We start from the raw sequence: 13,223 nt of genomic DNA on the forward strand, positions 1-13,223 counted from the left end.
ACTCCTTTAACTTGACCTTATCTGGGAAGTACTTTATCTGTGCTGCCACTCTAAATGATAGCTTTGTTGGATAGAGTAATCCTGGATGTAGATCCTTGTCTTTCATGACTTTGAATACTTTTTGCCAGCTCTTTCTTGGCTGCAAAGTTCCTTTTGAGAAATCAGCTGATAGTGTTATGGGAACTCCTTTGTAGTTAAGTATCTCCCTTTCTCTTGCTGCTTATAAGATTTTCTCCTTATCTTTAATCTTGGGTAATGTAATTATGATGTGCCTTGGTGTGTGCTTCCTTGGGTCCAACTATTTTGGGACTCTTTAAGCTTGCTGGATCTCCTGGAAGTCTATTTCCTTCACCAGATTAGGGAAGCTCTCCCTCATTATTTTTCCAAGTAAGTTTTCAATTTCTTGCTCTTCCTCTTCTCCTTCTGGCACCCCTGTGATTTGGATGTTAGAACATTTATAGTTGTTCCAGAGGCTCCTAAGCGTCTCCTCATTTTTTTAAATTTTTGTTTCTTCATTCTGTTCTGGTTCAATGTAATTATTTCTTCCTTCTGCTCCAAATTGTTGATTTGAGTCCTGGTTTCCTTCCCTTTACTGTTGATTCCCTGTATATTTTTCTTTATTTGACTTTGCATAGTCTTCACTTTTTCCTCCATTTTGCAACCATTTCTGTGAGCATCCTGATTACCAGTGTTTTGAACTGTGCATCTGATAGATTGGCTATCTCTTCATTGCTTAGTTCTATTTTTGGAGCTTTGATCTGTTCTTTCATTTGGGCCATATTTCTTTGTCTCAGCGTGCTGGTCTGGATGAATGTTTTTTCTTTAACTCCTTGGTTTGGACTTCCATACAGTTTGATTTTCTGGAAGTTCTGGTTATTTTTTGTTTTCAAATTTGTTGTTTTTCTTTTGGTTGTGTGAGGAGGCAAAGTAAATCTACCTATGCTTTCATCTTGGCTGGAAGTCCTGAATTCAGGAACAGTCTTGATGTGAAAGGGAAGTGAACATACACCTACCAGGTGTTGACGTATAATTGGCTAACTAGTTCTCTGATGGAATGAGAATGCTTTCATTTATCAGGGCCTCTCTCAGTAGGGTCTTCACGGATCATGTAATCAATCATCTGCTGCTCTGCTAGTTAATATGGAGGCCCTGGGCACTTGCCAGGCTGTCCTGGCAAGGGCACAGAGGCTCCGGTGTTTTGAGTTTGCTGTTAAGTGCATTCACTGGGGATATCTGATGACAGCCAGCTAGTCTTTGTTTGTTTGTTTTGAGCAGGTAGTTTTAGCATTTCAGATGAAGACACAGCTGAAATGGTGGAACAGATTATTTACAGGTACCTTTTCTAAGCCTTTTCTACTTTGAGCAACTTTATACTAACAGATAAAACCAAGCCTGTTTTGGACATGCTTGACAACTTTTACAAGGGAAAGTGCCAAAGAATTAAATCTTTCTGAGTTTATGCAAAATAAGGACTTAGGCTGTTTGTTTTTCTAAGTTCCAGTGCTAAAGGATTCCGTAAAATTCAATCACTGGAATCATTCTAGAATTTTCAAAATACAACTCATATTTATCTGCCACCATCAAAGTATATGCAAATGTGCAGATCAGTTTCTTTTTATGGATACCCTAATACCTTTCATTCCCTTAGTTAAAAATCATTTCCTAGGCTTGTCTGAATGTGACAAAGTTATTCTATTGCTACATAACTACAGAATTCAAGGAGGGTCATCAGATTCTGAAATGTCACTCTAGATGGGATTGTTTCATTTATAGGCAATAGAATAAGACCTTTAATTTGGACATAAAATGAAAACTACAGTTTTTCATACTGCTTCTTTTTTTGAATTCTGTGTAGAGTCAAGCATGAAGATTATATGTTAATATATTTTGATACAATATAATGTCAGTCAAGCTGATATCTCCTGATGATGCGAAAGAAGTTCTTTCCAAAATACAAGCAGAATTAGAAAAATGGTAAAGGGCTTCCCTTCCACAGTTTATAAACAAGTTTACCACAAGTAAGAGAGAAAAATGAATAGAAGCAGAAATGAAGCTTATGGTGTGACCGATGCTAAATCCAAGATAGTGAAAAGTATAATTTCATTAGAGAGTGAGAAAATCAATTCATATCAGGCTACTTTAGCCTTTGGCTTTCTAATAAATTTTGCATAAAGATGTATATGTCACATGTTGGGTAAAGGGGGTCAGTCTGTCTCCCACACCCAGATATCTGGGGAACTAAAATAAGCAGCATTCCCAAAGCCTTGAAACTGGATCGGATGAACTGCTTCCAGAGCCTTAAGTGGGCCCGCATGTGTAGACTGAAGCTCTATTGTATAATATTTATTGGTTCCCTGCTGGCTTTGTGTGCATTTAGTATGTAAGGGAGTTGGAACTTCCTGTGGGGGAACATAGGACACCCAAGAACACACAGCTTGCAGCATGTGTGGACTGCCCACTCTTGAATAATGCGCATCAAGCCATTCCTAAGGCTCCATGCATGTTCTTTCTATCGGTATCCTGGAATCTGCCTGGCCTTGAAAGGTCTCAACACAATTAGCATAGTTTGCAGGATTTGCTGCAGTGGGGCATAAATTTGGAGGAGCCTCCCGGATCCCCAGCGTGGAGCCTGGATGGGTGACCAGTCACCGGAATGTGGTACCAGGTGGCAAGTCTCCTGGAATGTGGGCCCCACCCAGGGAGTGGCCTGATATCAGTGGTGCACCCAATACTATAGCGAAGGCTCAGCAGGTGGTTGGGGAGACTCTGGAGTGGCCCAGGCCCTGGGGGGCTGTGGGGGCCGTGGGCTGGGGGTTTCTTCCAGCTTTGCCAGCTAAGAAGGAAGCTACACTTCATGATGTTGCACAGCTACAAACTCTGTGAGGGAACGAAAAGCCTGGGTCTGTGCCCTGGAACAAGACCTTGGAACAGCAAAGCCATAGCGATCCCCCTCCCCAATCATAGTGAAAGATTTGGAGGAGGAGGGAAACTTCCACTTCCATACCCCTTCCCCAACTCTTCCCCACAAAGACGTGTAACACAGTTGCCAAGAGTGACTGGGCTGGAGCACTGCACCCCGAGCTGGATGTTCTGACAGCAGTGACACTTGCACCTGGAAAGCTCTGCTCCAAGTCTGCTTATTTGAGCAGATGGCGGTCGGGGAGCAAATGGTGAAGGCAGGGACGCAGAGGCAGAAAGGGCAGTGAGGCAGCCTGAGGGGATGCAACGGTGGCAACAGCAGCCTGCATCTGCCTGGGCAGTTCGAGCTGGGCGAATACAGAAGAGGTGCCAGACACTGCTGCCAGGGCCTGAACACACTGGCCGAAGAGGCAGTGCAGCTGCGGAAGGAGCCAGCAGAGGCTCCTGGTGTCCGCACACCAACGTTTGGTATAGGCCTGGACCAAGGCCCTGTGGGGCTACAAGCAGGGGGCGGCGGAGGCTGGAGCTACAGGGGAGACAGAGGCAGTGGTGGAGCAGCCAGACTAGGACTGTGTCTTAAGCGCCCTCTGTCTTGAAGTTAAAGAGCCAACCCATGTGGTTGTGAGCGGAACAACGTTCCTTGCCACCCAAGAAGAAAAAGGCGGTGAAGAAAAAACCTGGGGATGTGCCCAGGAGGCCTATCTTGTGCATCTGGAGGGTCATTTGGCTGTGCCAATCTCCTGAGAAGAGGGAGGAAATATCCTTTGAAAATCTGAACAGGAAGAAGGGCCAAGAAACCTGACTTACGGGGGACGGGCAGGACTGGAACAGTAAAGGCCGTGTGGCTTTTCCTAGGTGTTGGGTGACTGTCCCCCCATGAATATACTGTTTAGGTGTCCCCTATTCCTAAGTGTATCCTGGACCTCTTGTGGGGGCTGGCTGAGGCTCTTTGCAGGGATACGCTGAGCATCTTCCCTGTTCAGTTGCCGTCCCCACGAAGGGTGATGGCAGTTAAATGGACACAATCTGGCTTAATACTGAAGTAGGTCAGAGTAGCCAGTCGGCAGAACTTCAAGCTGTGTGGCTCCTGGCAGCAGCTGAAGCCCCACCCCTGACTATTTGCAGATAGTTGCAGGGTATACTGGGGGCTAACATTATGGATTTCTACCTTGGAAACATTATGGATTTCTATGTTGGAATGCAAATAAATGGATGGTTATGCATAGGCCACGGGGACAGGCCTTATGGCAAGACCAGTGGGAATTAGGCCACCAGAAACAAATCATTATATCCTGTGTCTGGGCATGCCCCTCTGGCTTCCCCTGGGAATGATAAGGCTGACATTCTAGTCAAGGTGCGGTGGCTAGAAATGATGCCCACCAGCCCATCAGGAAGGGAAGTAGCCCAATGGCTACACGGTCGCCTCTTACATGCTGGAGAGAAAACCATGTGGTCTACTATAAAAACTTGGGGGTTAGCTGTCACCTTAGTAAAGGTACAGAAAGCTTTTGAGACCTGCATTGTCTGCTTGCAAGTACATCCCTGAAGGCCTGTGGGAACTACTGGACAGGTGGTGCGGGGTTGGGAACCACTGACCCGGTGGCAGGCGGAAGTAATCAGGCCCTTACCTAGTTCAGAGGGATATAAGTATGCTATTACAGGTGTGGACACTGCTACGGGACTTTTAGCTGCTTATCCCACATGACACCCAGATCAGAAAGCAGTAATTGCTGAGCTGGAGAGGTTATATGCTGCTTATGGGTGGCCCCAATCATTGAAAGTTGTGAAGAGACGTACTCGGCTAAAACCAGGCATGGGGAAACGGAATTATTCTCTGGCCTGCACCTGAGGGCCTGGAGTGAGGGCAAAAAGCCACTTGGACATAGCCTTGGGAAATAAAAGCCTCCCCCTCCCCCGCACATGTGTTCAGTGGCTCTTGTTGCCCCTTCCGGGGACAAGGGGTGGAGAAAAATTTGCAAATGGTGCCCTGGGTGATTAGGACAAGGACCCCAATCTTAAAGGTGACATATCCAGGGCCAGCAGACCATGAAATGCTTCTTCATGGCACCTTTGTGATTTCCCTAAGACCCATTAAGAAAGAGTTCTCCACTGTTTTTGCATGTAGATGCTGAGCCCCCCAGTTGAGGTACTAAAGGTATGGTATTCACGCCCAGGAAGACCCCCTATGCCAGCCACTGTCTTATCAGCTTACCAGAAAATTGCTTGTATATTGCCTCAAGGTTGTGATTTGCCCTTATTGGTGCCTGTAACTGCCCTGTCTTTTCATCCTTAGGGTACAGAAATACATCTTAGTGGAGTGGGTACATACCTATGCCTCAGTGACTAACCAATCAGTGTGCTGGGTCTGCACTGAAGTCCCCAGAGCACATCTGCCGGCTTTCCATGGCGCATCTCTCCAGCTTCTTTCTCAAATTGGACTTGGCTACAGTACCAGTGGAATAGTGCACATCTCTTATGTAATGTGACCTGGACTGACTTCTATGCTGGTGTGGAGCAGCAGTGTGACCAGCTCAAGTTGTTGGTAGTCTGCTCCGTATCCGGTGGCTTTGGGTTGGCTGGGACTGTGGGGTTGGCTGGGTCAACCCCTCTCTGTGTAAAAAGCTTCAAGGAATGGGCCCAGGTGGACTGAATTCCTGTGGGTCTGTGTCAAAGATATGCTCTTGGGCATTGCTGGGAGGCATGGAATGGTGCATGGGCTATAGTTCCCACAGGGATCCTCTGTGTGTGTGGCTCACTTGGGTGGCCTCACTTCCACAGAAATTACAATGGGAAGGCTGTTGTACCTACAGGTGGCCTTATTTGTTTGTTGCTGTGGCAGCTGGGTGCAGGGCTCTGCCCTCCTCACCGAGGGACCCTTGTGGAAGACATCCTCACGTAGACTGTACGGTGAGGAGCCCAGAAGGGGTAGACTGCAGGGTAAACAGGGTCAGTCTGGCTCCCTCACCCAAATGTCTGGGGAACTAAGATAAGCAGCATTCCCATAGCTTTGAGACTGGGTCTGATAAACTGTTCCTAGAGCCTTGAGTGGGCCTGCATGCGTAGAATGAAGCTCTGTTGTATAATATCTGTTGGCTCCTGCCGGCTTTGTGTGCATTTAGTATATAAGGGAGTTGGAACTTTCTGTGGGACATGGGACATGAGACATGCGGAACACGCAGCTTGCAGTGTGAGTAGATCACCCATCCTTGAATAAAGGCATGTCAAGCATTCCTACAGCTCCATGCATTTCCTTCCATCTTACTGAATCCTGGAATCTGTCTGGCCTTGAAAGGTCACAACACATCACACTACCCAGAGACTGTGCTGTGGCAGATGCTCTGCTCTACCTCAAGAGTAAGAGAAAGGCAAGCACAGATCAAGGTGATCCCTGGCACTTCTACAAGATGAGGACAAAAACACCTTCCAGGGTCTCTTTTAGGGTCAATCCCAAAGCAGCTGCTTATACCACTTACACCTGCAGATACACCTTCCATGTGGCAACAAAATTAGGTTCATCACCAAAAACCATGTTTTCAAGAAATGGGCAATCTTATCTTGAACTATGATTTTAAAATATTAAAAGTAGAATACATTTATACTCCTTGACACACATCCATGTATGAATATCATAAAAGGGCAACATTTTTTGAAGTTTTCCATATATAAATCATCAACCTATAGTTATATGTGAGAACTCAGCTTCCCAAAGGATGCATTCCCTGAAAATTCTGAGCAGTTGATATTTTCCTTTATGTTCTCCTTGAATTCAATAATATAATAGGTCATCTTTCTGTGTTTATGTAAGTAAAAGGAACAGAATTTCATGACTCTGTAAATCATAAACACCAAAATCAGTGGTATCTAATCAAGAGGATGTGCCAAAGCTTTAAGCTCTTAATGAAAAACATTATTGAACTGTCTTACCTGTCGACGAATCATCTCCAGGTCTCTTTTTGCTTTATTCACTAGAGTCTGAATTTCTACAGGATCTTTTACATTCTTATTTTCTCGGAAGGCATCTCTTATCCTCCTGATAGCATAAGTTCTAAATAAATTCACAGGAGAAAAAAGAGAAAAGGTGTCAGTGTCTCTGAAGCTATGCTTTTAAATTAATTTAAAAGTTTTTCCTTAAGAATCATTGTCTGATATTCTCCTATGGATAATCCACTTTGATATTTGCTCTTGGGACAGGCCCATCCATTACATTTTGGAGATGACTAAGAAAACATATTTTGGGATGTAAATCTACCCCAAATGAGTCACATATAAATGGCAAACTGTTACTGAAATGCTCCTTAGATTGCTGGTTCTTTATAGAGTTATTCACATCTGGCTTCCTTCCATTTACATGAACAATTGAACCTTTAATGTACAGAGACAAAGCAAGAACTGAGGGGAGATGATGCACCGCATGTGCATGCACAAAGACAGATATCTAAGCTGCACTTGGGGCAGCACTTCAATCTTGTCCCATATTTTGGCTGTTTCTTCATCTTGTGTAACTTAATATTAGGATCCACATCAGGATCCTACCTCAGTCCAGAGTGGAGATTACACCAAAATGCTCTGAAGTATACACATAAGCACATACATGCATGTGCCTAACACCTCCTCCCCCCATGTAAGTTACATGCAGTACAAGAACAGCGGTTCAGGAACAAGGCTTTCAAATCAGACAGGATGGGGTTTGAATTCTTGCTCTGCTTCTGTTTGTGTGAACTTGGGCAAGCTTCTCAACCCATGTTTTCTATCTGTCAGACAGGCACAATCCTGTTTACCTCTCAGGGCTGCTGGGAGGGTTAAGCTTTATTATGAGTGGCAGGAGTCTGGCACAGAACATGGTACAAAAAAGAAAAAGACTCAGTAAATGAAAACTGTTCCTCTTCTTCTTGCTATTCCTTACTGCAGTTAGTATTTGCCTCTCCTCACGTCATTGTCATACCACACTGCATTCATAGAGGGTAGCTGGTCTGGATAATTAGCCATAACAAAAGAGTCAAGAGTCCTTAACCTGATAAACTCCCATACTCTGAGAGTCATGGCCTTGACCCCCAGGCCCACCTGTCTGCAGCAGATTAAAGACAAGGCACTAAGGAGAAGCAGCCCAACTCAAACATATCAGACACAATTTTCCCTAGTCTTTGTATCATCTCAGATTGCTCAGCTCTTACCTTTGAACACCTGCTAAATAATCTATGCAAGATCTTCTTGAGACACATGGCAGAGGAGTGAGTGGAAGTCATAGTGACCTCCTCCCAGGACCAAACTAGAATTGCAACTAAATTGTGGAGAAATCACCTGGAAAACAACGGAACGATAGCGAGAGAGGAGCCTTGGAGGCTCGGACAGACTAGTGGAATCGGATTTCGCACAACCTAAAGGGTGAGAAGTGTGGTGGAGGCTTGAGAGGGTGGGCGCCAGCACCAGAGGGATATTGAAATGGCCAGTTGGATCCCCCTAAGAAGAACAGGGTCTGAATCATAAGTGGGGACCTCTAGCCTACAGCACCAGAACCCAAAAAAGCACACAGACAAAAGACAGCTGCAAAAAGAGTAGTGGTGCTCTCTGCCAGAGACAGGCAGCTGGAGATGCAAAGAACCGTTTAAAGGACCAATGCAAAAATTTGCAGTGGCAGCCACCTTCCTTGGTGTCTGGGCAGAGGCAAGGCAGAGGGGACTGGAGCTGCCCGAGGAGAGATTGGTGAGGAAAACTTTGGGGAGAGAACTGAGACAGTGGCCAGCGGGGTCCCAGTGATGACTCACCTCCCACTCTATAGCTTCCATCTTGCTCAGGCATAAATGATAAAATAGCCTCACCCTCAGGAGGCTCTGCCCCAGCCAGGTGTTACACGCAGGCCTGGGTGCTGAGTGCAGAGCAGCTGGCACAGATAGTAGATCCCTAGCTAAAGGGGACACAGAGCTGGCTAGAGGCGCTTGAGGAGAGTCTGGAGACGGAGGCATTGGGGAGAGAACTGAGGTAATAGCCGGGGGGGTTCCTGGTGCTGACTCCGTCCCCATTCTGCAGTCTCCATCTTGCTCAGGCAGGCCATGCCCCTGAGTGGCGGCAGTGCAAAAGGAAACAACAGTCCTACCCTCAAGAAGATCTGCCCCCACCAGGAGTTGCCCACGGGCCTGGTTGTTGAGTGCAGGGTGGCTGGCACAGAAAGTGGATCCCTGGCTAAAGGGGACACAGAGTTGGCTAGAGATGCTTGAGGAGAGACTGGAGACGGAAGCGTTGGGGAGAGAACTGAGGGAGTAGCCAGGGGGATATCAGTGCTGACACCTCCCCCACTCCTCAGCTTCCATTTGCTGAGGCAGACCACTCCGTTGAGTGGCAGCAGCCTATAAGGATACAATAGCCCCACTCTCAGGAGGCACTGCCCCGTCTTGTGGTGCCTAAGCCTGACCGCTGAGGGCAGAGTGACTAGATAACAATTGCAGGAGACAGACAAGATAGTAGATTCCTGGAAGTCTCAAACAGACTGCCGAATGTCAGACGAGGTCAGCATCTGACATCATCAGAGGCAGATCCAAAAATAAAAGGAAAAAAAAAAAAAAGACCCATCTACTAACACAGAAGTTCACATCACAAAGTGAGGAAACCAAGGCAGATTAATTTAAGAAGCAGGAGCAAAAAAGAAGAGTCTCACAAATAATGGGAAGGGGGGAAAAACCCACTTGAAGGGAAAGGATGAATCCTTTCACCCCAAAGAAGCAAAATACGTTTCTTCTCAAATGCACACAGAACTGTTTCAAAGACAGACCACATGATAGGACACAAAACAAACCTCAACAAATTCAGGAAAATTGAAATTATAACAAGCATTTTCTCAGACCACAAGGGCTCAAAACTGGAAACCAACCTCAAGGAAAAATCTCAAAAACTTTCAAACTCATGGAGACTGAATAGCACACTATTAAACAATGAATGGGTCAATAATGAGATAAGAGGAGAAATCAAAACGTTTTTGGAAACAAAGAAAATGAACACACAACAGACCAAAATCTGTATGACACAGCAAAGGCAGTCCTGAGAGGGAAGTTCATAGCAACATAGGCCTACCTAAAAAAGATAGAAACATTTCAAATAAATGACCTAACTCTACAACTTCAAGAAAAGAAGAAAGAACAACAAACAAATCCCAGAGCAAGCAGAAAGAAGAAAATAATCAAGATCAGAGCAGAACTGAATGACATAGAGACGAAAAGAACAATTCAAAGGATCAACCAATCCAGGAGCTGGTTCTTTGAAAAGATAAACAAAATTGACAAGCCTTTAAGCAGACTCATCAAGAAAAAAAGGGAGAGGACCCAAATAAATAATATCAGAAATGAAGGAGGAGAAATAACAACTGATATCACAGAAATACAAAGGACTGTAAGAAATTACTATGAACAATTATATGCCAAGAAACTTGAAAACCTTGATGAAATGGACAAATTTCTAGAAAAATATAACCTTCTAACACTGAATGAAGAAGAAGCAGAAAGCTTGAACAGACCAATAACAGCTGGTGAAATTGAAGTAGTAATCAAAAAATTCCCAGCACACAAAAGCCCTGGACCAGATGGTTTCACAGGAGAATTTTACAAAACATTTAAGAAAGAGCTAACCCCTGTCCTTCTCAGACTATTCAAAAAAATCCAAGAAGAGGGAAGACTCCCGAAAGAAAACCACAGGCCAATATTGCTGATGAACATAGACGCTAAAATCTTCAACAACATCTTGGAAAACCGCATCCAGCAATACATTAAAAGGCTCATGCACCATGATCAAGTGGGACTCATCCCAGGGATGCAAGGATGGTTCAATATTCACAAATCAATAAATGTAATACATCACATAAAAAAAGGAAAGACAAAAATCACATGATCATATCAATCGATGTGAAAAAAGAATTTGATAAGGTACAGCATCTATTTATGAGAAAAACACTCTGGAAAATGGGAATAAAGGGGGCATACCTCAACATCATAAAGGTCATATATGAAAAACCTACAGCCAATGTCATACTCAACGGGCAAAAAACTGGAGGTAAAAGCTTTCCCATTAAGATCAGGAATAAGACAAGGATGTCCACTTTCACCACTTCCATTCAACAAAGTATTGGAAGTCCTAGCCACAGTGGTCAGACAAGAAAAAGAAATAAAAGGCATCCAAATTGGAAGGAAGAAGTGAAACTATCATTCTTTGCGATGACATGATAGTGTACATAGAAAGCCCTAGAGACTCCATCAAAAAACCACTTGACCTTATAAGTGAATTTGGCAAAACAGCAGGATACAAAGTCAATATTCAGCAATTGAAGGCATTTTTGTACACCAGCAATGAAATAGCAGATGCAGAAGTCAGGAGAAAAATCCCCTTTGCTATAGCAACAAGAAAAATAAAATACCTAGGAATAAACTTAATCAAGGAGGTAAAAGACCTGCAAGCAGAAAAGTATACAACACTGAAGAAAGAAATTAAGGAAGACACAAATAAATGGAAGCATATACCGTGTTCATGGATATGCTTCCATGAACATCATGGAAGAATTAACATCATCAAAATGTCCATACTACCCAAAGCAATTTAGAGATTCAACACAACCCCTATTAAAATACCAATGACATATTTCACAGACATCGAACAGAGATTTCAAAAATTTATATGGAACTATTAACGACCCTGAATAGCTGCAGTAATTTTAAGAAAGAAAAAACAGGAGGGATCACAATACCAGACATAAAAGTATATTACAAGGCCACCGTACTCAAAACAGTCTGTTACTGGCACAAGAACAGACACATAGATCAGTGGAACAGAATAGAAAGCCTAGAAATAAACCCATGTCTCTATGGTCAATTAATATTCGACAAAGGGGGCAGAAGAATAAAATGGAGTAAAAATAGCCTCTTTAACAAATGGTGTTGGGACAGATGGACAGGTACATGCCAAAAATTAAAATTTGACACCAACTGACACCATACACGAAAATAAACTCAAGATGGATAAAAGACTTAAATATAAGTTGGGACACCATAAAAGCCATAGAGGAGAACATAAGCAGGAAACTCTCAGATATCCCATGCAGCAACATTTTCACCAATATGTCCCCTAGAGCAAGGGACATAAAGGAAAGAATAAACAAGTGGGACCTCATCAAAATAAGAAGCTTCTGCGTGGCTAAATAAAACATCAGCAAACTGAAAAGGGAACCAACTGTATGGGAAAATATATTTGCCAATGATACATCAGACAGTGGTTTCATTTCCAAAATATATAAAGAACTCATATGACTCCACTCCAAGAAGACAAACAAGCCAATTAAAAAATGGGCAAAGGACCTGGACAGACACTTCTCCAAGGGAGAGATACAGAGGGTCCAGAGACATATGAATGGATGGTCAGCATCACTAGCCATCAGAGAGATGCAAATTAAAACCACAATGAGATACCACTTCACTCCAGTCAGAATGGCCATCATAAACAGATCAACAAACAATGGGAGCTGGCGAGGCTGTGGAGAAAAGGGAACCCTAGTACACTGTTGGTGGGAATGCAGACTGGTGCCGCCACTGTGGAAAAGAGTCTGGAATTTCCTTAAAAAGCTAAAAATGGAACTGCCTTTTGACCCAGTGATTCCACTGCTGGGATTATACTTTAAGGATCCCAAAACACCAATTCAAAATAACCTATGCACCCCAATGTTCATAGCGGCACAATTTACAATAATATCAAAATGCTGGAAGCAACCTAAGTGCCCACCATGAAATGAGTAGATCAAAAAACTATGGTACATTTACACAATGGAATACTATGCAGCAGAAAGAAAGAGCTGCTACCCTTCGCGACAGCATGGATGGAACTGGAGAGCATTATTCTAAGTGAAATAAGCCAGGGGGTTAAAGACAATACCATATGATTTCACCTGTAAGTGGAACCTAAACAACAAAACAAGCAGGCAAGGAAAAAACAACCAGCAACATTGAGTGAAAAAAGAAACCAACAGAATCAAGAGGGAAGGAGGGGGGCACGCAGAGAAAGGAAAGGGAAGGGAAGGGTCATGTCAAGGAACAAGTATAAAGGACCCACGGAGAAAGCCAAAGTGGGAAAGGATTGAGAGAGGGGAGGGGGTAGGGGGGTAAGGGAAAGTGGAGACAAATGTATTTGAAAATAAAAAAAAAAAAAAAAATTCAAAACCAAAAAGAAAGAGGACAAAATAATCTATGCAAAACTATCAGTAATGTTTAGAAATAGAAGAATGGAGGTAGAGGCAAATAAATGAGAGAAGAGGAATATAATTTTCTGGGAGCTGTGAT

General features: G+C 43.7%; 1 protein-coding gene across 1 annotated transcript in view; it reads right to left on the reverse strand.

Annotated features, from left to right (window-relative positions):
• LYRM4 (LYR motif containing 4) overlaps nucleotides 1–13,223 on the reverse strand; it is a 153,934-nt gene that overhangs the window by 104,504 nt on the left and 36,207 nt on the right. The window contains exon 2 of the mRNA XM_054591910.1: nucleotides 6,844–6,964. Within this exon, the coding sequence (XP_054447885.1) occupies nucleotides 6,844–6,964 (121 nt within the window). The remainder of the gene's footprint in view (nucleotides 1–6,843; nucleotides 6,965–13,223) is intronic.

The sequence above is a fragment of the Pteronotus mesoamericanus genome, unplaced genomic scaffold (assembly GCF_021234165.1).
Source record: "Pteronotus mesoamericanus isolate MK-2021 breed Mesoamerican mustached bat unplaced genomic scaffold, CSHL_Meso_final scaffold_31, whole genome shotgun sequence".
Taxonomy (NCBI): domain Eukaryota; kingdom Metazoa; phylum Chordata; class Mammalia; order Chiroptera; family Mormoopidae; genus Pteronotus; species Pteronotus mesoamericanus.